Source organism: Adiantum capillus-veneris, chromosome 5, assembly GCF_014529385.1.
Source record: "Adiantum capillus-veneris isolate H3 chromosome 5, ASM1452938v2, whole genome shotgun sequence".
Taxonomy (NCBI): Eukaryota; Viridiplantae; Streptophyta; class Polypodiopsida; order Polypodiales; family Pteridaceae; genus Adiantum; species Adiantum capillus-veneris.
The window spans coordinates 32,901,196-32,924,647 of NC_140935.1; the positions used below are offsets into that span (position 1 = coordinate 32,901,196).

Sequence of the window (23,452 nt, forward strand, 5' to 3'; positions counted from 1 at the left end):
ATTTTTGTTTAAAGATCATCCTTGGAAATTGAGTAGCTATCAAAGTCTTAATGTGTCATTGGCGGGATCCCTTTTGTTTTCACAGTCTCCCACAAACTAGGCACAAAGTGGGTATCGAGTCAAGTGAAGGAAAATACTATTTCCCTAGCACATGAAAATTACACTAAAACTTTTCGATATTTTATAATGTTTTTAAAGCATTTTATAGTGTTTATAAGTAGACTCAGCTATTTTCTTATACTAAATGGGAACCATGACCCTGATTTTAGTCTAGCCTCATTTGTCCACCCATGTTTGAATCAAGTAGATACTCAAAAATTCAACCTAATCTTTGCATCATCTTCTCCTTCGTTTGCTGCTTTGACTTCTCCTTCGTTCGCGCTGTGGTAAAACCAAGAGCAGACCAAATTCGTATAAGCTCATATGCATTCTAAGCGGGTAAGACAAATCCAACCTAACGCTCCTTAGCCAGCCCAATAGCAGTTCCAAGAAAACCTGGTTCGGTGCTGCACGCGGACTGGTTGCAGCACCAAACCAGGTATCACTGGTTTATTTGCACTGCTCAATAATCAATTGGTTGTTTTTTGTGCTGAGACGTTTGTTGGATGGATTATGCTGTTCTTGCAGGTGTTGCTGCTCTTGCAGGTGGCTACTGATGGAGTCCTTACTCTAGCGACCGATGCAGGTATGTGTGTGAAGGGGACGATTCTCCACATTCGAGTGTTCTGGGTGCATTTTACTAGCAGTTGACAAAGTTTCAATGTTTGCTATACATTAACGCATATTAGTTTTCAATGTAATGTATGCATCATCTTCTCTTGTAGTAAAAACATCGTAGGCAAGAGCCGTCTGATTGGTAAGACACTGCCAAACTACTGCTCCTAGGCCAGTGCATTAATGCTTTCAAAATATCCTGGTTGGGTGCTGCAACCAGTCCGCGCCAGCGCAGACTGGTTGCATCACCAAACCCTGGCGCGGACTGGTTGCAACACCTAACCAGGATTTTTTGGAAGCGTTATTGTGCAGGCCGAGAAACAGTAGATTGGTAGATTTTTTTCAAAAATATTGTTTAGATTGTTGATTCGCAATACTGATTGGTCAATAAGGTATGGTTACAGCACCGAACTATATTCTTTTTCAAAAATATATTTAAGATTGTTTGTTTCGCTACTGAGTACTGGTCAATAAGGTCAATTTCTATGCCCATGAATCCTGAGACGGTGTTGGGTAAGGGCTATTGATGGGATGGATGGCTTTGTCTGTTCTTGGGTGCCAACTGTAGGAGTCCTTACTCTTGCGTCTGGGTTCTCCACATTTGGCGGTTCTGGGTGTCATTTTACTTGCAGGTTACAAAGTTGTAAGGCCTCAATGCCATGCTCAACAACACATATAGGTTTTCCATCTAAAATCTCGAGAAGTGATCTACAGGGTCTTAGTACACATGTGGTCGTGATGATACAGTTAACAATAGGTGTCCATATTCTAGTTCACAGTTCAATTCATATGGCCACGTATAATCAAATTCTAATTTATGCTTTGGAAATTATTTCTTTGGATGTGTAAAGTCGATATCACTGGTTTTTATGTGGTTTGAGGGGAATGTTTGAATTTGGACCCAAACTATAATTTGTTTATATGTAGTGAGTGAGCGAAGCCGCGCGGCAGTTAAACCATCCCAAGCCTTAAAGCATCAGACTTTGGTCGCCTCTTGCTACGTCGACCTGCATTCCTAGCACAAGTAAGCAACGCCTGTTACTTTGCACTGCATTACGTATTCCTAAATATATTTGCATAGATTTAATTGTTGAGTTGGTTCACATGGATCATATCAACTCACTTTATTTGATTGTTATTGCAAATTAAATTTCTATTGTTGCTCCTGGCAGTTGGTTCTACCCTTTCTCGACGTACTACCAGATTGAAATGCCACCTCGTCGATGTCAAACTTCTAAGTACCCCAAATTGAATACCATCACTATTTTGTTGTAGCCAATGGGTGTTCCATTTCAAAATGTTGTTATTTGGGGTAATTGCATGATGAAAACTTTTAAAAAACATAGAGTTTTGACAACTATCCAACTCTAAGAGCAAGTCCGGGACCTTTTTTTAGCAAATCAATTTTTTAATGATAAGAATTTTCATGTCCTTGTAGATGAGGTTTAATATTGGTTATTTAAGAATGTTTGCTTCTTGATTTATTGTGTGAAATCAAGAGTTGCCAATTGATGTGTCAAGTATATTCTTGGTTTTAACCTAAACAAATACAACTTTATTGAGACTAATGATAGAAGGGTTTGTTTAATCTGTGGTGGCTGAAAATTTGTGTGTAGTCCTACAATTGGGAGATGTTCTTGTTGAAAGGGTAAAGAGGCTATGCCTCCTGATCCTATATGCAGTGATCATGTGAGCTTTGTGGCAGTCATAGAGGACTTTGTTACAATGATCTTATTGACGATGAGAGCGAGAGTACCGACATTGGCTTAGGGTCAATGAATGAAGTTGATGCTCAAATAGCTAGACAATACGCCTTTGGAAATTGTTCCATTTCATATTGCCCCTGAAGTTGGGCTGTCAACTGATGATATGGATGATAGTCATTTGCATATGGATAGAGGAGAGGAAATTCTCAAAACCACAAGGGTTTTTAGTTGTTTTGAGTGTCCTCTAGTTCCTCTGTGTAGACTCATACCATATGCTCGTGTATGTGGCCTTAGATTGGATGTTTCTGGGTCGAAGGCCGCATTTTCTAGAGAAGGTTACATAAAGGAAAAAGGTGCCTTTATAATCTCACTACAAACATGTCACAAGGAACATACATTGGTGATAGGTAATCATTATTGTTTCAAAGTTGTTTTTTGGATTTACATTTTACTTTTGCTTTAGAATGTTTAATGTAGTTTTGGAGTCTAATTTATTTCTTAAAATAGATGATATTATTGACACATGGGACCCACTATGGAAAGACATTAATAAAGATTATGAAGAGGAGTTAGCTTTGTAGCCACAACTAGTTGTTGATGGGTAGAATGTTCTACGTGTGGGAAGGCAATCACAGGACAGTAGCATGGAAAGCTGCAGTTAGAGAAATGTTTTCCAATAGCAGGGAGAAGCATTGTAGGGTCTTGTGTACTATCATCAACCCCACAAAGGTTTCTGAGATAGCATTACTGACGAGCTTGCAACGCATGAATTTGTGAGTGAGACTATTTTCTTGTTTGTAGATAAACTTTATTTGATTGAAGGTTGACTAACTTACTAGTATTTTCATCAGTATGAACACCCATGCTTTAGTTTCTTCTCATCTACGAGATGAGTTGGTAAATTGTGCAAACATTTGCTCTTCGGATCGTGAGGATTACCTTCGTGCATTGCCGGAGAATGACCAAAAATTGATCAACACTTTGCGCAAGAGAACCACAAAGGGAGAGGAGCCATGGCATCCTCTTACACGAAGATATCTAGCTAGGCTTCTATTTGATGTAAGTGTGTTTGACATTGAATCTCTCCTTTTTATGCTTTATTTGAAGCTTTCTATTTTGAAAAGTATTAGTTTATTTTGAAGGTTCAAATGTCAAAAGAACTACACACTAAGATAGAGAGCAAGAAATCATCGCTTTCTAAAGAGGACTTGAAAAAAGAAGAGACTAAGATCATGAATGATCTTTATTATAAATATTCAGATTGTGTAGGGAAGGTATATAACTATCTCTTGCTGTTTTCTTTTATACATGGTAAGATGCAATTTTAATTGACTAGTGTTCTTGTTTGGTAGATTTTAACATTGTTGATCCAAGGTTAGGGAAGGATTGGTTTGATCGTGTGATGAGCCTTCAATGGGGGGAAGATAGTTGGGTCACTCTAGAGAAACTTAACTTGATTGCTCTACATGATGCTTCCATAAAAAATATAAACTTATGGGTGTCCTTATTAGAGGCAAGCAAGATTACTCGTGCTGCTTATTCAATTGTGAAAGGAGACCACAAGTTTCGAGGGTGAGCATCTTGTGCAACTTGTTTATGAAAGAACTTGTAAATATTAGTAAGAAGCTTGATTTTTCTTTTGCATGCTTGATATGAAAGGTGGCAAAAATGAGAGGGAGCTTTGCAAAGGATCTTAGATAAATCTAAGAAACTTATTATTGACTATGTGGATGTGCCTGGAGGGATTGATATTCCTCCCTCGTGCACCACGGATATGTACTACACCAAAATTGTGGTGGAGGGAAGAAAATTTTTATTCCCTCTAGAGGTGTCTTTGGAAAACAAAACGAAGGATATAGAGTTGCAAGCCTTAAACAGGATTGACTATTGTTGCATGGCTTCTCAACGACTAGTTTACAGGTAAATAATGATTTGACTATTTTTGTATCATAATATGTGCTTCAACTAATGTTACGTATAGATTCTTGTTTGAGTTTAGAAAAATTATTTGTTGGCTTTTGTAGGTACTTTACCCACCTCTTGATCATGCATCACATTGCTACGATACCTGTGCTTGCACGTTCTTGGACTCACATTGAGAGCGGTGAGGGATGCATGTATCCATCAACCATGCATCAACTCTCATAGTGGGAGCTTGAGCGTTGCCCTTGGTGGATCAGCTTGGATAAAGGCCATGTCCTTGCTAGAGAGAGAATTGCATAATGTGCAGTTTAGAGGATCCGCATCTACGGATCCTCCACTGCCCAAATCCATAGATGTTGGAGATCCATCTTCTCATCCTCTGCCATCTCGTCCACCTGTTCAAACTTGCAAGTGTGGAGTCATTCTCACTTTCTTTGTGTCCTAAACTTTGCTAATTTTAGAAATGTTTATTATTTTGATACTTATTTCTAAATTTTGGATAAGGATCAGAACGCATCTGCTACTGCAGACCATGTTATTGATGATCTATCATCTATATTGGGTAAAATCTTGTTTTATTTGGGAGTCTTGTTGTTGCAGCTCTATATATTACTCATATTTATGTAGATAATGTGTCTGTTCTTGTAGTGAGTGGGGGCACACAGAGATTGCGATGTGCCCTACAATTTGTGTATGCACCTTGCCTCTTCGGCCTATTGTGCAGAATGGTTGCAGTGATACTAGGTGTGTTGCTTTGCTTGGTGACTATGTTGCGATTGCTGGGGATTTTTGTAGTGGTGTGCAGTCTAGATCATGGAAACCTATACATGAGCATATGACTAGAGTTCGATATTTAGAGATTACATATCGGGGGAGTGGTAGATCAGTGCCATCAGCAACTGACTTTATCTTTGTTGACTTGCCTTTTGGAGGCTTTCTACACTCACCATCACCTCAACCTTCATGGGATACATGTACACAGCCATTTGAGCCATAGTACCTTGGCAAACTCGGGGTGGCTACTTGTGATGGCACCTCTTGCAAGTAAAAAAAAAGGTCATAGATATTGATATTGTCATTAACATGTTTAATTTTAATCAGATGGCTTTTGTCCTTGTAGGAGACACAATCTTTTGGGTTGAGCGATTTGGTAAGGCATCGGAGTTGATTATTCATTGATGTGTGGTGGTTTTGCATCATGCACCTTATGTATATGTAGATCATACGGCGACAAGAGGTGATCTCTCTATTTATAATTTCATGGTAAGCAAAGCAAGAATGTGCAGTTTTTAAAATTGATTTTTTGTTTCCTTGTAGTGCGACATTTCTATTATGTTCTTGATCCACAGACACGGACCACACCCACCACTTTACATTGCAAAGAGTGCTTCTTTCTTTCATGCACTAGGGATGAGTGCCATGGATAGCACTATGCGCCAGTATTTGCCAGATTCAGGTTGAGTCCTTATGGATTTTGGATTGCCATGGAGAGGGTCTGCACAGAAGAGCCATACTTTTGTGGCATGTTTTATTGAGTTGTTGTGTCGTCCTAGGGGGTTATGCCTTGAGTTTGGATGTGGGACGACTCCTGTTTTGACAGGTTGTTTAGTCTCTGGTCGTGCATGTGCATCTCTAGATTTTGATGAGGCACTTGTTTCTGCTTGCTTGCAACCCTTGCTTCGACCAAGGAAGAGAGGGAGAGAGGATGCAACCACATCCATAGATGTGGTGAACGACGTAGATCGACCCGTGGGTGAGAATCCTTTTGATGATTTGTGAGATTCCCATTCTCGACTTGCCACAAGACATTCATAGTGTTTTTCTTTCGTTTGGCTTATGTTAGCGAACATTTGTGGTTGATTATCTTTTTGTTGTCTTCCGAAACATTGTATGATTCATCGATAAACATTGTTATTACCACTTGTATGTTTTTTTGCATATGAATCTATGGGCCATGGATGTTTTGTTGAATTGAAATTTTGTGTGTATTTTGTTTCATTGAAGTGCACTACCTGAATACGTCAAGGCAGAGGCGAGACGCATGACATTGGACCCATGTTACGATGGTCATCCAAAAGATAGGCCTCAAAGATGGCATCTCTTCATAGATGATGAGTGTGCTTCAAGTTAATAATTTGTATTTAACCAATGGTATAATGTGGTTTAGACTATTGATCGATAGTAATGTTTTTTAGCATCTCTTTCTACCAATAAGTCCCACATATATTATTGGGTACCTACTCATGTCTATCTCTCATGTATACCAGGATGTCTCCACAATAGAGTGACTTTGTTTTTTTTTTTTTTTTTTTTGAGAGAGAGAGAGAAGCCTCATTGGGTTCGCACATAACCATCTAGTGCAACTACTTTTCAGTTATTGAGAAAAAGAGTATAAATTTAATTTCATTCATTTCTAAAACCAGTTTTCTTCTTGAAATCTAGTTTGAGTTTTGATTTTTAAGCTAGAGATAATATCTCAAAGATGATTTTTTCAAAAAGCTCTAGTACATAGCAGTGGTCCAATACTATGACCATAAGCGCCTTAGAGGAGAGTCATAGGGAATGTATGTGATGTTTGATTGTCGTAGCTCCATGAAAAATCAAGAAGAGGGAGTGGTAGTAAGTGGTGTGGCTACATTTGTGCTAGTAGAGTGACCCATTGTCAACAACTGATATGGTAGAGTTTGAACAAAATTTATTTAATTAAACCAGACACTCGATGCGTTGCAACCATAGGTCTCTCCCCTAAGCATGGACATAGGGTAGTGTTCAATTGCATTCTTTCGGGTGGGTCTTCTCAGTTTTACCATTCGCTCGGTAAATTTCTCTCACTGTATCGTAAGACCCGTGTCAGGAGATATGTGTTTGCAAGGTGGACCTAGAAGGCATGGGGCCTCTCGCTGTGAGATAAGGTAGAGACAAAAGAGCAGAGCAGAGAGATGAAAGCCAATATAGACTCAAACGAGCACTATATCATTGAAAATTGAAAATAACTAGTACATGGTTTGGTTGACTCGACCACTAACAATCACCTAGATGATAAACAACAATGGGCTAGGTCATCAGCTCCAGCAAAGACACATTTCGGAACCAATGTTTCGATCCCAATCATATCATAATATTGGAGTCTTCTTGACCCATGTCCAAGACTTTTGCGCTCGAGCCCCTCAATGAACGGAGACTGGCTTTGGTGTCAAACAATGGCAACTATTCATCTGCTGTCTGCTGAGCTCATCTTCTTGTCCCAAAGTCCTTCAATATACCACCTTACCTTACAACCTTCACAAACCTATTAGTTGTTTGTTGTCCCACCATTATAGTTGAGAGATCATGTAGCTTTATGTCATGCTTTAGAGCTTTTGAATGATGAATAAATGGATGATAAGTCAAACAAAAGGCTTGAACTTTGGTATCAGAGAGCACTAGAGAATGATTACTTAAGGCTTAATGATAAACAAGCTATTAGCTTGGCTTAGTCGGGGCAAGCGAGAGATTGATTGCACTATGGTAGCTTTATGATAGTAGAGAGAGAGATAAATATATGTATATATAAAGTATATATGGCTAAATGAAATTTAGTCTAATTAGCTTGGGTTTAACGAGGACGAGAGATATAATGATAAAACTCACTTCAATAGTGAGACAATGTCGATCGGCTTCAATTCGAACTTGTATAATAGGTGATGAAGCAACACTTGGTTGTTTTCTCTCGAGAGCTTTGCTGATTCTGTAGTTGATTGACGAAGAAAGTGGGGGATACCAATCGTGGGCATCCTCCCTTGTAAGCTTTCGACTCGGCCTTGTACAGCCGGCCCCTGAACCTGATCACAGTGGTCTAGCTCCTCTCGTAGGCAATGCCCGCCTTCCTCTCCCTTTCATTCAGTCGTCGGTGGCAAAAAACTCCTCTCTAATCTGTTTTGCTGCCACCCTTTTATACTTCTCATATGTTATGTATCCAACAACATCCTTCTCTCCTTGGTCTCGGCAGCCGTCTTTGCAACTTTTTGCTCCAACTCCCCGTTACAGCTCCCTTCACTCCAGCTCTCTACGCTCCCCTCCACTCTCAGAGCTCTTCTCCGTTCTTTAAAACCAACACCCGGGTTGATCTAGATATCAGACTCTCTTGCCAACGTGGCAAGGAGTCCCACCCTCGTTACTATATGGCACAGCTCTAGGCCAGAGGGGATCTAGGGCCCAAATTTGGGGGTGCGAGGCCGCTTTAATCTCCGTCGTCGGGTCACAAAGTGAACTAGGGGTGAACTAGGGGTGGGTGAATTGGGGGTGAACTATCGGTGAACTAGGGGCAGGTAAGCTAGGGGTGGGTGAACTGGGAGTGAACTAGGGGCGCCTACACCAGGGTGTGATCATGTGCCATGCCAACATGGATAGCGACACGTGCTAGTGTGGTGGTAGGGCATTCGTGGGGCAACCGAGACGTCCCAGGTTCAACCCACACCCCGCGAGGCAGGTGAAATAAGGATGAACTAGGGGGGTGAACTAGGAGTGAACTTGGGGTGCCATTTTTGCCCCTAGTTCATCCCTAGTTCACCCCCAGTTCACTACGTGATCCGATGGCCAAGATTAAAGCCGCCTTGCGCCCCCAAATTTGGGCCCTAGATCCCCCCTGGCCAGAGCCGTGCCATATAGTGACGAGGGAGTCCCACCTACGGCAACCAGGTTGCTTCCAAAAGAGTTAAACCACCACCACCACCACTCCCCCCCACCCTAACCCAACCCAAAAACGTTCAAACAATATAAACAATATAAACGTTTGAACACAGCCTTGGCATTGAACAAGCATGCTATGCTAGTGGTTTGAGAAATTGCCTCTCCTCGCGGGCACACTATCGGGGGATAATTGTGCGAAAGGTGAGCCGAGAAGGCACCGGGCCCTTGGCTGTCAGAGGTGCGGGAAACAAGGTGTAGCAGATGCAATTACCGACAACAGTATTCAAAACAAGAAGTCCGTCTAATTTTCAGTTAATCGACAAAATCCATGAATAATCAATCCTTAATGGAAGCTTAAATGCTTTTACAAGAAAAAATCTGGCAAAATCTGGCTTAAACCAGGTGCTTAAACAAGAAATTGATAAAATTCTGCTTACTTTGCCTTCTGCTCTTCAATTCCAGTGGTTAATAAGCTTTGAGCTTTGGATTATGGCATATGAAGGGGTTTAAGCTTACGAGGATTAAGCAAGTTTGAAGATTCGGAGGAGAAGCTTAAGAGCTTCAGGCTATGGAGGTTCGGAGATGGTGCTTCCGGATTATCAAGAGCTTAAGAGAATTCTTAGGCGGAGAGAAGAGCTCAAAGAAGATGATGCTTAACAGTATGTATTAAGAGCTTAAGAGCTTTCAGCTTGAGGAGGGATCTTCCGAGCCCAAGGAGAGGAGAAAACTCACGATGATCCTTTGAATAAGACATTCTTCCCTTTTTATAGCTGCATGGGACTCCCCTTCTGCTAAAAAAGGTGAGGCACCCATTAGCGATGTCGCTAATGGGTCCTCCCCCTTGTGACGTGGCAAGACCGTGTTCGACCTACACCATTTGCGGCGGGACTAGGACCGAAATGATGCGTGATTGGGAGCTGATGCTTTTTCGCTTCTTGGTCAGCGGCGTCTAAGCCTTCCCTGGCTCGCTGCGAGCTCTTCTCCTTGCTCTGTGCTACCTGCGCGCTGCCACCTTTGCTACGCCATGCATTACTCCCTTTTACATTTGGTTTTTTTTTTTTTTAACCCTTTTGTTTTACCCCAATGGGTGGGCATGGCTTAAGGTGGGCGGCCAGTTTTTTATTTGCCTTGGGCGGCCATAGCTCCATAAGGGAGGACACTCATATCGAAAGTGCTTTGCTAAGATTCCGTCGGCCTCTAAGCTTCATTAAGGCCCCACATTAGACATACATAGCGGCCAAAGTATTGCCAAGTTTCCCAATGGTGGCATCCGGGCATAGTTTACCGGCCATGCAATGGGTTAGCCCACATTAAGCATACATACCGGCAAGGCATTGGCAGCATTCGGCACACTTACCGTCCAAAGTTGTGCCTAGCACGACATGTGGTATATAATGACAATGTCATCGTGAATTTTACTACCCATACCAGTATCTCGTATAACGCCAAAATTACCCAGCTAGCAGCCGACAATTGTCATCAGCCTCCAGCCTTATTATCTGATCAAGAGGAAATCTGCCCGACGAGATGTAAATCCCTGTAGACCTCTCAAGTTGCATAAAATGCATACAAACCCTGCTGAGGCTACAATATCCCAGATGGCACTCCGATTGAGCAGGCCAAACCGGTACGGAGCCGGCCCCCGGTGAATTTTTAACGGCTAATATCTTGGTGACCGAGACTCAGATCACTGATCTGAAAAGACCGACACACTCCACAAAGTGAGCACTTCAGTCCGATGCATTCATTTCATTTTTATTCCGTCAACTATTGTTGCCCAATCTGGCACGGATCTGCAATCGACTTGAACTTTAAACTGCCATAACTTCTTCATCGTAGCTCCAATGGACGAGCCATAAAGACAGGCTGATAGAGCACATCGAGCACTGCAGTTCTAGGGCACAATACCCCATCCGTGTTCACTTCATGCATAACACTTTTTAGCATCATTAAGGAATGTTTTGGCCCTTTCAGCCGCATTTGACATACATTGTGCATTGAACTCCGCCTGCAACCAACCCTTAATCATTGTTCATTAAACATATAAGCTTCAAACAAACTTAATGTGCATTTTCCTAGCATCTTTCTTTGCATGGGAGCGGAGCTACACGACATTCACCCCCTCTGAACCTACATAGCCTCTGGTCTGTGCCAATTGCACTTAATCAGCTTCATTAAAATCATCATCAAACATATCATCTGACGCATACATAACACGATCCTCTGGAGGCGGATCTGAATGGGAATCTTCAAGAAAAATCTCGCCTTCTCGCTTCTTGAATAGCTTGATCCTTTTTCCTGCAACAGGCACTTTAAGCATAGTACCATCTAGTTCACACAATTGATATGTCGCATTATCAAAAACATGTTGCACCACATATGGTCCAAACCACCGTTTCACCATTTTTCGCATAGCAGAGTATTGGTTCTCCAAGCTACTGTCATAGATAAGTACCCAGTCACCTTCCTTGATAGCATGTGGCCGTAGTCTATGCTTTCCATCAAATGCTACCTTGTTCTTCAATCTTGCCTCCTTTAGCTTCTCTTTAGCCTGCTCAATATCCTCTTGACGCCTCTCAAGCTGCCGAATACGTAGAGCAAGCAAGTCTTCAGTAGACATACCTTCTTCCCATTGCATTATGGTCCAAGTTGTAACTGCTTTCTCCGTAGGCATAATGGGTTTCTGCCCATGCATCAATTCGAATGGCATAAATCCTGTAACTAAACTGTGAGTAGTGCGATCAGCCCACAAAGCAAATGGCAAGAGTTTAGGCCAATCACCAATATGTCCTTCACACGCCTTTGCTAAAGCTTTAACAATAGGCGGGTGTCCTCTTTCACTCTTCCCGTTACCTTCTGGATTATATGTTGTGGTGAGTGCAAGCTTAATGCCCATTCGAGCAAAAAACTCTCGAGCTTCATCTGCGTCCAACTCTCTTCTATCTTCAGTAATTCTGCCAACACATCCATACCTAGAGATAACATCTTCAAGCAAGAACTTTCATACTGTACTGGTAGCTTTGGTACACAAAGCTTTGCCTTCCACCTGATTAGTAAGATCTTCCCTGGCAAGAACAATATATCTCATCTGCCACACTCCTAGTGGCATTGTAATAAGGTCCACCACCCACTTGTAATGCATAGCCAGTGGATAGGTGGGATGCAACCCATCTCTATGTCGCACATTAGAGTACTATTGACATATTAAGCATGATTCCACAAATTGAACCACATCTTTGTACATACCTCTCCACCAATATCGGTCTTTAATTTTGACAAAGGTTGCCCAGCTCCTCTGTGTCCAGCCCATAGACTTTCATGAAACTCTTTAATCACTTGTTGTTGGGTTGCTTTGTCGCAAATAACTTGTTGTGGTACCCCTCCTGGGCGCTTCGGTTGCTTCCATAAATGTCCGTCTTTCAGGAAATAGCCAAATGCCTTTTTCCTGATCTTCCTAAATTCTTGATCACTCCATCCTTCTTGTCTAGTGAGAGTAATTAGGTAGCGGCTAATCATAAGCCACTCTCCATCATAAAACTCTTCAGAAAAGACTTCAAAAACATGAGCAATACTACCGCAGTTGGCATGTAGATAAGAAGACGTTGTGAGCGGGATGAAAACACACACAGCGCCTCTATAACGACCCGACACACACTCTTGGGAAGATACACACACACACTATGGGGCACCACTCGGCTTACACAACACACCTGGCCGAGACAGGGAACACACCTCTGGAGTGAGAGGAGAGAGACTATCCACTTGCCCACTCCACACAGACACACACATACACACACACACACACACCCAAAAAACTCAGCTCAAAAGAGGAGAATTTTTGATGTTTAGATACAAATGAGCTTGGGCCAACACCAATGGGGCAAACAGCTCACACAATATGGGTAAAAGATACCAGATACAATCACAAACTAGAGCAGAAACTTCGCTCATAGGAGAAACTTACACAGAAAAACAGCAGGAAAAGAGTGAGGAATTTGGCAAAATGGACAGCGCCATCGCGTCCGGAACGGCCCAAAACCCCAGTCTACAATGTCAAAGTGCTCAAATCCGACCTCGGATGAGCAGTTTAGGGCCAAAACAGGCTACAAAATGGGCAAAAACACACCTGCGGCTGTTCCTCCTCTCTTCTCCACGTTTTTTCTGGTCTTCTCTCAGTTTTTTCAGTTCCCACACTTAGCTTTATTAGTTGGGCACCCTTGGCCTTTTAGATGACCTCAAACGGACCCCGAACAGGCCAAAAACTGACCTCGCAGTGTATAGTTGTCACCTTTTTGCATCATTCGCACACCTGGCACTCAGCTTTTTTCCAATAATGCATCTCGCCACCACGTGAAGTGGCCCCAAAAAAAGGTCCTCATGATGACCTTTCTGCATAATTCTCACAAGCAAACACCCACGTTGTGTCCGTCCTCATCTGCGTGCAAATATTGACCTCGTTCGCCCTCCTAACGCCACTAGATGCCATCTGACGCACCTGCTGACCTCACGTCGTCGGCCCGCAGATAGCTTCCTCGAGAAGTTTTACGCGCTACCAACTCCTCCTTATTGTAGAAAAACACAATGGTACTAGTAACGATGAAAATCGATGCACTATGTACATGGTGTCCTACCTGTACACATGTGGGCCCCACGTAACCACCTGGCTCTGGAAAATGGGCAATACTTTATTTGATGCACCATGCATGGGTATGTACATATGCGCAATCCCTTGCTCCAAAAAACTCCTGACATAATTTGCCCATCCCCTAGCCTGCTAGATCATTCATGATCAGCAGCAGCAAAGAGCGATATGAGACTCGCCACATCACATGTCTCCTCATCCTTCACCAACATTGCTTGCTCCACAGACAGTTCATCTTGCTCCACCATCATCAATCTAGCATGATACAATTTAAGACGCAATCCATTTACCCTTGACTTATGTAGAACACCATCCAGGTTAGCCAGCTGATATGTGCCATTTGGAAAACACTCTACTATCTTGAAAGGGCCTTCCCACTTAATTTGAAACTTCTTTTGGAAGGTGTTGTCCAGCTTACTGTTGTAGCGCAAAACCAAGTCATGTTGCTTGATACCCTTACTTTTGACCTTTTCATTTAGCTTTGTCAAAGCCTTATCCTGCCTCTGCCCATAATGCTCCAAAGCGCTCATCCTATCCAACTGGACCTCTTGTAACCGCAAGAGCCTCTCTTTGAATGCATCACTAGGCGGCCCAAGCAACTTCTCTAACATCTTGACCGCAGGCAACTCTACCTCCACAGGCAATAGTGCTTCCTTTCCATACACCAAATGAAATGGAGTAAACCCTGTACCTGTCTTCACCGAAGTACGGTAAGCCCATAATGCACTAGGCAATTCCAAATCCCAATTCTTTCCTTGGTGCTCTGTCACTTTCGAAAGAATCTGTACCAACTCACCATTGAATCTTTCATTCAAGCCATTACACTGCGGGTAATAAGGAGTGGTATGCTGGTGCCTAATCTTCATCTTTGCACATAAAAAATCTAGCAGTTTAGCTCTAAAGCCAGGCCCCTTATCTGAAAGTAACTCCAGTGGCACCCCAAACTTGCAACATATTTCATCATACACAAATTTTGCCACATCCTTTGCAGTGATTTGTTTTACTGCTATAGCCTCTGCCCATCTAGAGAGATAGTCCACTGCCGTCAAGATATAGCTTTTGCCCCTGCTTGTGATAGGTAACGGGCCTATTGCATCAATCCCCCACTTTTCAAACACATCAAACGCCATAATGGTTTTTCGTAGCTCTGGCTTCAACACTCTCTTCCCAAATGCTTGACACCTATTGCAAGACCTACACCAATGGTGAACATCCTTGTGCAAACTAGGCCATACATACCCCTCTTGCAAAATCTTATGCAAGGTGATCTTTAGAGCAAAATGGCCACCACATGCGCCTTCGTGATTCTCTTCCAACACTCTGTAAAGCTCCTCCCGCCAAGGTACACGTCTCAACACGAGATCAGCCCCTTTCATGTATAAGACATCACCAATCAATTTGTACCTGTATGCTCTACGCACAAAGCCATACTTCTTAGACTTCTGAATCTCCTTTGGAATGATTCCTGCTAGCAAAAACTCCTCTTCTTGAGCCAAACTTTCCCGGCCATGATAAAGAGGTAAAGTGGTCCTCAACACAAATAGCTCCCCAATCATGCCTTGAGCTGCTTCATGTGCCTCTCCATTTAGAGCACGTTCAATGTGTCTGATACTCCATGCTTCAAACTTTTTTAACAGGCCTTTAATTCTAAAGCACATTTCCTTCAATGAGGTGTTCTTGCTCTTCCACACACCCAACACTTGCTTCACCACTAACAAGGCATCACCTTTTATGCTCAACCTTCGAACCCCATGCTTCAAACAAATGTGTAATCTGGCTTCCAATGTAGCATATTCAGCCTCATTGTTACTATGAGCATCCAATTTGAACCCTCTCTTGCATACTAGCTTCCCCTCTGGATCATAAAGTGCTATACCCCCTGAAGCTGCATCATGGCTCTTTCTGTATGAACCATCAAAGAACAACACATGTGCATTGCTGATCTGTGGCACTTCTTCAACTACCTTTCTCACCACCTCTTCCTTAACAATAAGGGGATTCTCCTTGTAGGTCAACAAATCAGCTAGGGTAGCCCTTGTACTATCTTCCACTAGAAAAGAGAACTCAAACTCTTGCAGCTCAATTACCCATTTCTTCACCACATTTGACATGTTAATACCATTAATTAACTGTGGCAAAAAGGCATAACTCGTCAAGAAAACAAAAGGCCGTGGTAGCAAGTAATGACGAAATCGTCGACAAGCAAATATTACACTAGCCATCACTAGCTCTACTTCCGATAACTTTCTCTCCGCTACCAACTTCACTCGGCTTGCACAATACACTGGCCTCATATAATGGCTGCCCTTCCCCTTTTGCAATAGCATGGCTCCAATGGCATCATCCACTACTGATGGATTTACATAAAAAACTTTCTCCCAATCAGGAGCCTGCATGGCTGACAACCCCCCTAACACCTCTTTCACCTCTTGAAACACTTCTTCACACTTGTCATCCCATTGCAATGGATCATGCTTTGCCACTTGTTGTAATGGATAAAGAAGCTGCGAAGACAATGGAATAAACCGTGCCATGTACTTCACTTTGTGTATAAAGGTTGCCAATTGCTTCGTACTCATAGGTGATGGAAGAAGAATAATAGACTTCACCTTATCTGGATCAGCCTCAATGCCATTTTCTGACACCATATGGCCCAATAACTTCACCCTTGGCTGTGCTAGATGACATTTCTTTGGATTTAGTTGTCCTCCACATTCATCATATCGAGCCAATACCATCTGCAACTTCTCATGATGGTCAGCCCTACTGTATAGACACAGAAGTCGTCCATAAAAGCCTTAACACAACTACCAATGAATGGTTCCAGCACCCAATTTGCTCTTTCTTGATAGAAAGATGGTCCATTTGACAACCCAAACGGCAACACTGTGTAGCAATAGCAGCCCCATGGCGTAATAAAAGTTGTCTTTGTGCGGTCTTTAAGAGCAATCTTCAATTGAAAATAGCCTGAAAAACCATCACACACACTGTACCTCTCATAACCTGCCACTGAATCCAAGATCTGATCGATGAATGGAAGAGGATATGGGTTCTTCTTTGTGGCTGTGTTTAAGGGCTTAAAATCTACACAAATCCTCCACTTCCCATCCTTCTTTGGACTGACTACTACTGGACTCACCCATTCTGTGGTCTCCACAGGGACTATGAACCCTGCCTTCAATAACTTGTCCACCTCTTCCCGCAAGGCTTCCATTTGCTCTTGACCCATCCTTCTTAGCCTTTGCCGCACTGGCTTAGAACCTTCTTTCAGCTCTATATGCATCTCTTCGCCCTTGAACCCTCTGATCTCTTCATATGAAGTAATGAACAAATCAGGAAAACTAGCCAGCATATGCAAAAATATATCCTTCTCCATAGCTGAGAGGTCTCCACTAATCATTTGCGTCATTAATTCCTGCTTTTTTGACAACTCAACCTTGGTTTGCATCAGCCCTTCAATCACTTCATAAGGCCCTTCACTTTCATCTTCAACCTCATTCGCAAATGCGACTAAACCACACTCCTGGATTTCTTTATCCATCAAAATAAATGCAACATCAGCATCCTCATCACTGCTGGTAGTGCTATCACTGTCCTCATCTGTCACCGTGGAAGAGTCTTCATCACTAGACTCATCCTCATCTTCATAAAGCTCCTCTAATCGTTTCCTTGTGTCCATATTATAAAGCTTCTTGGTACCTGTCTTTCCATAGAGGCTAATTGTACCATGTCGCCAATCTTGAACAGCTCCCACTGCACGTAACCATGGTCTGCCCAGTATAATTGGATATGCTCCCAACCCTGCTGGCATCACATGAAAATCAACCACTGCCTTTGCATCATATGCCTCCACTTCTAAGCTCTTTACAACACCCAAGCATTTTACTTTTTGATGGTTTGCCAATCTGATCCGAAAACCTGACACCCCAGCCACTGTGAGACCCATCTTCTCAACGCATGAGTGTGTTATGACGCATATTTGGGCTCCGCCATCCACATAACCTTGTCCCAAATTTTTCCTTTTATGCCACACATCTACTATTGGACAAATGTCTGGTAGCTCGTCCATTGCCAACACCTTCACTGAACCTCTCTCTGGCTCTTTCTCCATTGGGTTAACCATCCTCTTCCACTGTCGCTTTAGCTTAGGCACCATCTCTATAAGCTGCCCAAAAGTAACATCTGCCTTCCTGCTCGTCAGATCCTCCTTCAAGTCATAGCTTAATTGCCCATCCCCTAGTCGAAAATCTGAAACATGAAACTTTCGACGAGCTCTCCTTTTCCTCTTGGCCTTGACATCCTCGCTTTCATGGCTCTTTCCTTTCTTCTTACTAGGACCTGGGGCACTTCTTCCTTCCTTTTCCTCTGTGGTCCTCTTCCCAATAGGCATCACTAATGTATCCTCTAGCTTTGATGCCTTCTCCAAGGTGACTACACTTAGCACTTTTGTCTTCCCTTTTTCCTCCTGGGTCAGTCCACTGGTTCCTTCGTCTCCTTTAATTTCGATGCCATAATCATTTGATCTAGTTAGCACCTGTCTTGGCAATGGATACATGTCTCCCCCCATCCTTGGTGGCTTATCACATTGCGGGCTGATGTGACCCAACTCTCCACAATTATAACATGTGGGCGTCTGCCTCCAAAACCTACTATTACTTTGTCCAGCACCATTCCTAGGTCTTTCTTCACCTCCTGGCTGATTTGCAAACCGCCCTCGACCTCGATTATTTCCCACTTGACCTAGCATGTTTAGGCTGAGATTCTTCATCAGATCAACCACTTGCCTCATGTCTTGCCTTAGGCCATCATCTTGCACTGATGTAGTGACCACTGCTGGCATAACCTGAGTAGTAACAGGAACCACTGGTTCATGATGAACCCCTGACATGCGCCCTTGTAAAGACTCTATAGGCTGAAATTCAGACCTCATTGGCAAAGACTCCACCCCTAACTGGCTCATTTTCCTCAGCTTCCACTCTTTGTTCCTTGCTACCTCTAGTGCATCTTCATATGTCCTAGGCTTCTTTAGCTCTACTCTCCAACGTATATTCTCCCAAAGACCAGCCAAGAACCTGTCCTTCTTCATCATGTCAGGCGGGGGTACCTGTGGTGCTAAAGCCTTGCACATTCGCTCCCATGCCAATGAAAACTTACGTATGTACGCATCTACTGGCTCACCTTCCTTTTGCACCAAAGCCTGTACTTCTTGCCACACTTTGTCAGGGTCTTCTATCTTCACAAACTCCACTTCCAATCCATGCCTTAGATTGTCCCAACTCAATCTTATAGGTGGATCAGCCATACACAACTCCTCTTCAAATGCTTTGGACCAAGCTCGTGCATCACTCTTCAAACAAATTTGGAGAAGTCGTAACATTTGCGTAGGGTCATGAATCTGGTTGCTAATGCAGGCAACCTCCATCTTTTCCAAAAATTCTTCCACATCTTCATCACTTCTTCCATGAAACTCGGGATAAGAGAAAGCCATGGCTACCCAAATTATGATGCTTTGAGAACCCCTTCGAACACACGTGCAAGAACCCAAAACTTTTCACTTCCCAATCCCTAGAAACTTCAATGGAGCTCAACTTTAGATGAGAACAAACACATGCACATCAAATGAGTTTTCATAGTTGATCATCGGAATTACAACAGGCAAAGGACATTCCAGGATCTCTCTCAATCTTCTTGGCCCAAACATAAAGACTATGCGCTGCTGGAAAAAGATCTTCCTGGATACATGAACATTAATCTGAATTCTTTGCGTTAAATGAAAAGGAGTGAAATGAGGGCCATTTTGATCATCCATTAAAGCCAACCATGAAGCTCCCAAGAAGGCACACCTGACTCAACCTCTGATTTTGCCAAAATTTCAGCAGCATAACAGCATAAATGGCTCAAAATACCAAAAAACCAGCCATCATAACTTGGGAAAATTTCGACAGAGTTTCCCCAGAAGTAGAGCAGTAGGAACCCAAAATATAGACTGTCTATGTACGCATAAACTGTCAACAATAGAATCCGAGCATCAAGGAGGACTCACTAGTACATAGCCTATGGTGAGGTCACGAAAAGGGTGCTCCAGCTACCTGTATCACCGAAAGGATCTCTACATTTGAGAATCCCCCAGCTCAATAAAAACCTCACGCTATCGACCCTCACACGAAAGCTAATGCAAATCGCGTATAGTCAAGTCTCAGAAATGACTATCTTCCAGACCAAGTCTCAGAAATGGCTGGGACTGCCAAATAAAACCATATATGGCTCCACAAAGGCGTACAATGGCAGTTTCCACAAGTAACGTACAATCCAATAGACAATGCGCTCAAATAGGCGCCAAATGATGCATACCCACAACAGATGCAAGTGACACCACCGCTAGTATATCACTGTACTCCACCGCTAGTATATCACTGTACTCCAGCTACCTGTACCTGTGTGAATCACCTGTACCTGTACTTGTCCCTGTAACCTGTAATCTGTAGCCCCGAATCTCGAAGCTTGAAGCTCGAAGCAGAAGGTACTCAAAGAAGATCCTCCGTGGGGGCGCCAAATGAATGTGAGCGGGATGAAAACACACACAGCGCCTCTATAACGACCCGACACACACTCTTGGGAAGATACACACACACACTATGGGGCACCACTCGGCTTACACAACACACCTGGCCGAGACAGGGAACACACCTCTGGAGTGAGAGGAGAGAGACTATCCACTTGCCCACTCCACACAGACACACACATACACACACACACACCCAAAAAACTCAGCTCAAAAGAGGAGAATTTCTGATGTTTAGATACAAATGAGCTTGGGCCAACACCAATGGGGCAAACAGCTCACACAATATGGGTAAAAGATACCAGATACAATCACAAACTAGAGCAGAAACTTCGCTCATAGGAGAAACTTACACAGAAAAACAGCAGGAAAAGAGTGAGGAATTTGGCAAAATGGACAGCGCCATCGCGTCCGGAACGGCCCAAAACCCCAGTCTACAATGTCAAAGTGCTCAAATCCGACCTCGGATGAGCAGTTTAGGGCCAAAACAGGCTCCAAAATGGGCAAAAACACACCTGCGGCTGTTCCTCCTCTCTTCTCCACGTTTTTTCTGGTCTTCTCTCAGTTTTTTCAGTTCCCACACTTAGCTTTATTAGTTGGGCACCCTTGGCCTTTTAGATGACCTCAAACGGACCCCGAACAGGCCAAAAACTGACCTCGCAGTGCATAGTTGTCACCTTTTTGCATCATTCGCACACCTGGCACTCAGCTTTTTTCCAATAATGCATCTCGCCACCACGTGAAGTGGCCCCAAAAAAAGGTCCTCATGATGACCTTTCTGCATAATTCTCACAAGCAAACACCCACGTTGTGTCCGTCCTCATCTGCGTGCAAATATTGACCTCGTTCGCCCTCCTAATGCCACTAGATGCCATCTGACGCACCTGCTGACCTCACGTCGTCGGCCCGCGGATAGCTTCCTCGAGAAGTTTTACGCGCTACCAACTCCTCCTTATTGTAGAAAAACACAATGGTACTAGTAACGATGAAAATCGATGCACTATGTACATGGTGTCCTACCTGTACACATGTGGGCCCCACGTAACCACCTGGCTCTGGAAAATGGGCAATACTTTATTTGATGCACCATGCATGGGTATGTACATATGCGCAATCCCTTGCTCCAAAAAACTCCTGACAACGTGTAGAACTTCAAGCCAACATCATCACTCATGGTCAGCATCTCTTCTTCATCTTCAAATCTGGCTCTTGATAACATATCTGCAATAGGGTTATCTCTACCTGCAATATGACAAAATTCAGGGTTAAGAGACTTGATATACACTATCCATCGTAACATGGCAATGTCCGGAGTGGAGCAATTTGCAATCATTCCTATCAGTGGCAAGCAATTTGTCTCTACCACAACGGAAGCTCTAATAAAGTATTCTTTATCGGTCCTTAGAGCAGTAGCAACGCCCAAAGTTCCCTCTTAACCTGTGGATATCCTCGTTGACAAGCATTGAGCACCTTGGCTCCAAATCTCACTGCATACCTATGTCCTTCAGCATCATCTTGACCTATAGCCCATCCAATACTTGTCGGGCTAGTGTCAACTATTAAAATAACTGGCCTATCGCATTTATAATCAACTTTCCTCAAGATCGGATCCTGAAGAAGCATCTTCTTTAATTTCGTAATAGCTTGTGTGTGAACTTCTTCCCAAACAAACCTCTTACCTTTTCGTAGCAATTGATACAGCACCTCTGCAACATGGGCAAAGTGTGGCAGCCAAATACAATAGAACACACACGCGCCTAAAAATCGACGAACCTTAGTAACTGAAGAACATGTGTCCTTCATCTTTTGGATTGCTTCAACTTTTTCAGGACTTGGCCTTCTTCCTTCAGAACTGCACATGTGTCCCACAATTAAGACCTCCTTAGCTCCAAAAGTCGAATTTTCAAGCCTTGATAATATAGCATCACAGTCAGCAATATGTTGAGCAACAAACTGTCTGCACCCCCTCTGGTCTTTTGCTTCATCTTTTGAGCCTTCTTCACAGCCCTTAATTGGTAGATCATCAATGAAAGGCATGGTAACATGTGGGATAAAGTCCCTTAATACCTTATTCATGTCGTTCATCATATGAGCTACTGAATTAGTAGCACCCTATGGCAGAGTGCACATCCTTACCAAACCAAGAGGAGTACGCATTGTAGTAAGATCCTTGCTCTCCAAAGCTAACTGGAATTGATCATATCCTGAATAAAGATTGCCCATGGAGTAAATAGATCTACCTGCAAAGGCCTCAACAAATTCATCCACAATTGGGCCAGTACCCACATTGCGGATTGTTACCTTGTTAACCGGTTGCATATCCTGAATGAACCTTAATGTGCCATTTTTCTTTGGAACAATAAACCATCGAATTAGAATACAGAGCACATGACGGCTCCAAAATTCCCATTTGAATCTTTTCATTGAGCAAATCGATGAGCTTTGGCAAGTGAGCTTTAGGAACTGGAATAGGACGCAAGCTCCATGGCATGTGTGGAACAGTGAAAATAACCATTGGTGAAACAAGACTCGGATCCACACACCCTATCTCACTTGGCTCAAAAGCGAAGCTTTACCATGTTTTTCAAGCATACCTTGAAAACATTTGATCTCCTCTTCATTGAGGAAACCGTCTTCACCAACCTTCAGCTGCTGTAGTGTCTCCTTAGTAAACTTATGCCCTATGTTCTTCGGATCTCTGAGTATAGGCTGTCGAGAAGCCTCCTTGATCATCCCATCACTTCCTTCTGGCTGCGGTGTAGCCACTGGCCTCACTTTCTTTGCAACAGTTTTGTATTTGGTCTCTACCTGTGCTTCAATAGTTTCACCCGAATCATCTTCAATATGCATAAGTGCTTCATATGAACTTAACTCATCATACATGTCCATTGAATGAACCTTGACTAATTCATTTCCACTTTGTAACCTGTTTTGCCTGATCTCTTCAAGCACTGACATAGTAACTTCATAAGATACCTCTTCAAAGACTCCTGAAATCACATCATCATATTCAAGCACATCACAACCCTGCAATTCACTTTGAATACCTGAAACATACTGTTTTTCCCACTTTGGTAGATCATTAAATTTTCTGAAAGAGATTGAACCTTCATATGTTAACCCCGAAGAGAAAGCTTCTCTTTGCGATAACTTCTCCTCACTTGTACTACCATAGTCCCGCTTTATAATGGCACTCCGAGAAAATCCTGTGCAAACCTGTGTTCTCTAAACTCCTTG

The 23,452-nt window shown here is 43.0% G+C and overlaps 1 protein-coding gene across 1 annotated transcript; it reads left to right on the plus strand.

Annotated features, from left to right (window-relative positions):
* Nucleotides 1-3,185: 3,185 nt before the first annotated feature.
* LOC147457106 (uncharacterized) lies at nucleotides 3,186-8,430 on the plus strand. Its single transcript, XM_086513274.1, has 4 exons — nucleotides 3,186-3,193; nucleotides 3,272-3,479; nucleotides 3,563-3,694; nucleotides 8,077-8,430. The coding sequence occupies exons 1-4, from the start codon at nucleotides 3,186-3,188 to the stop codon at nucleotides 8,428-8,430; spliced, it is 702 nt and encodes a 233-aa protein (XP_086369400.1).
* Nucleotides 8,431-23,452: the final 15,022 nt, after the last annotated feature.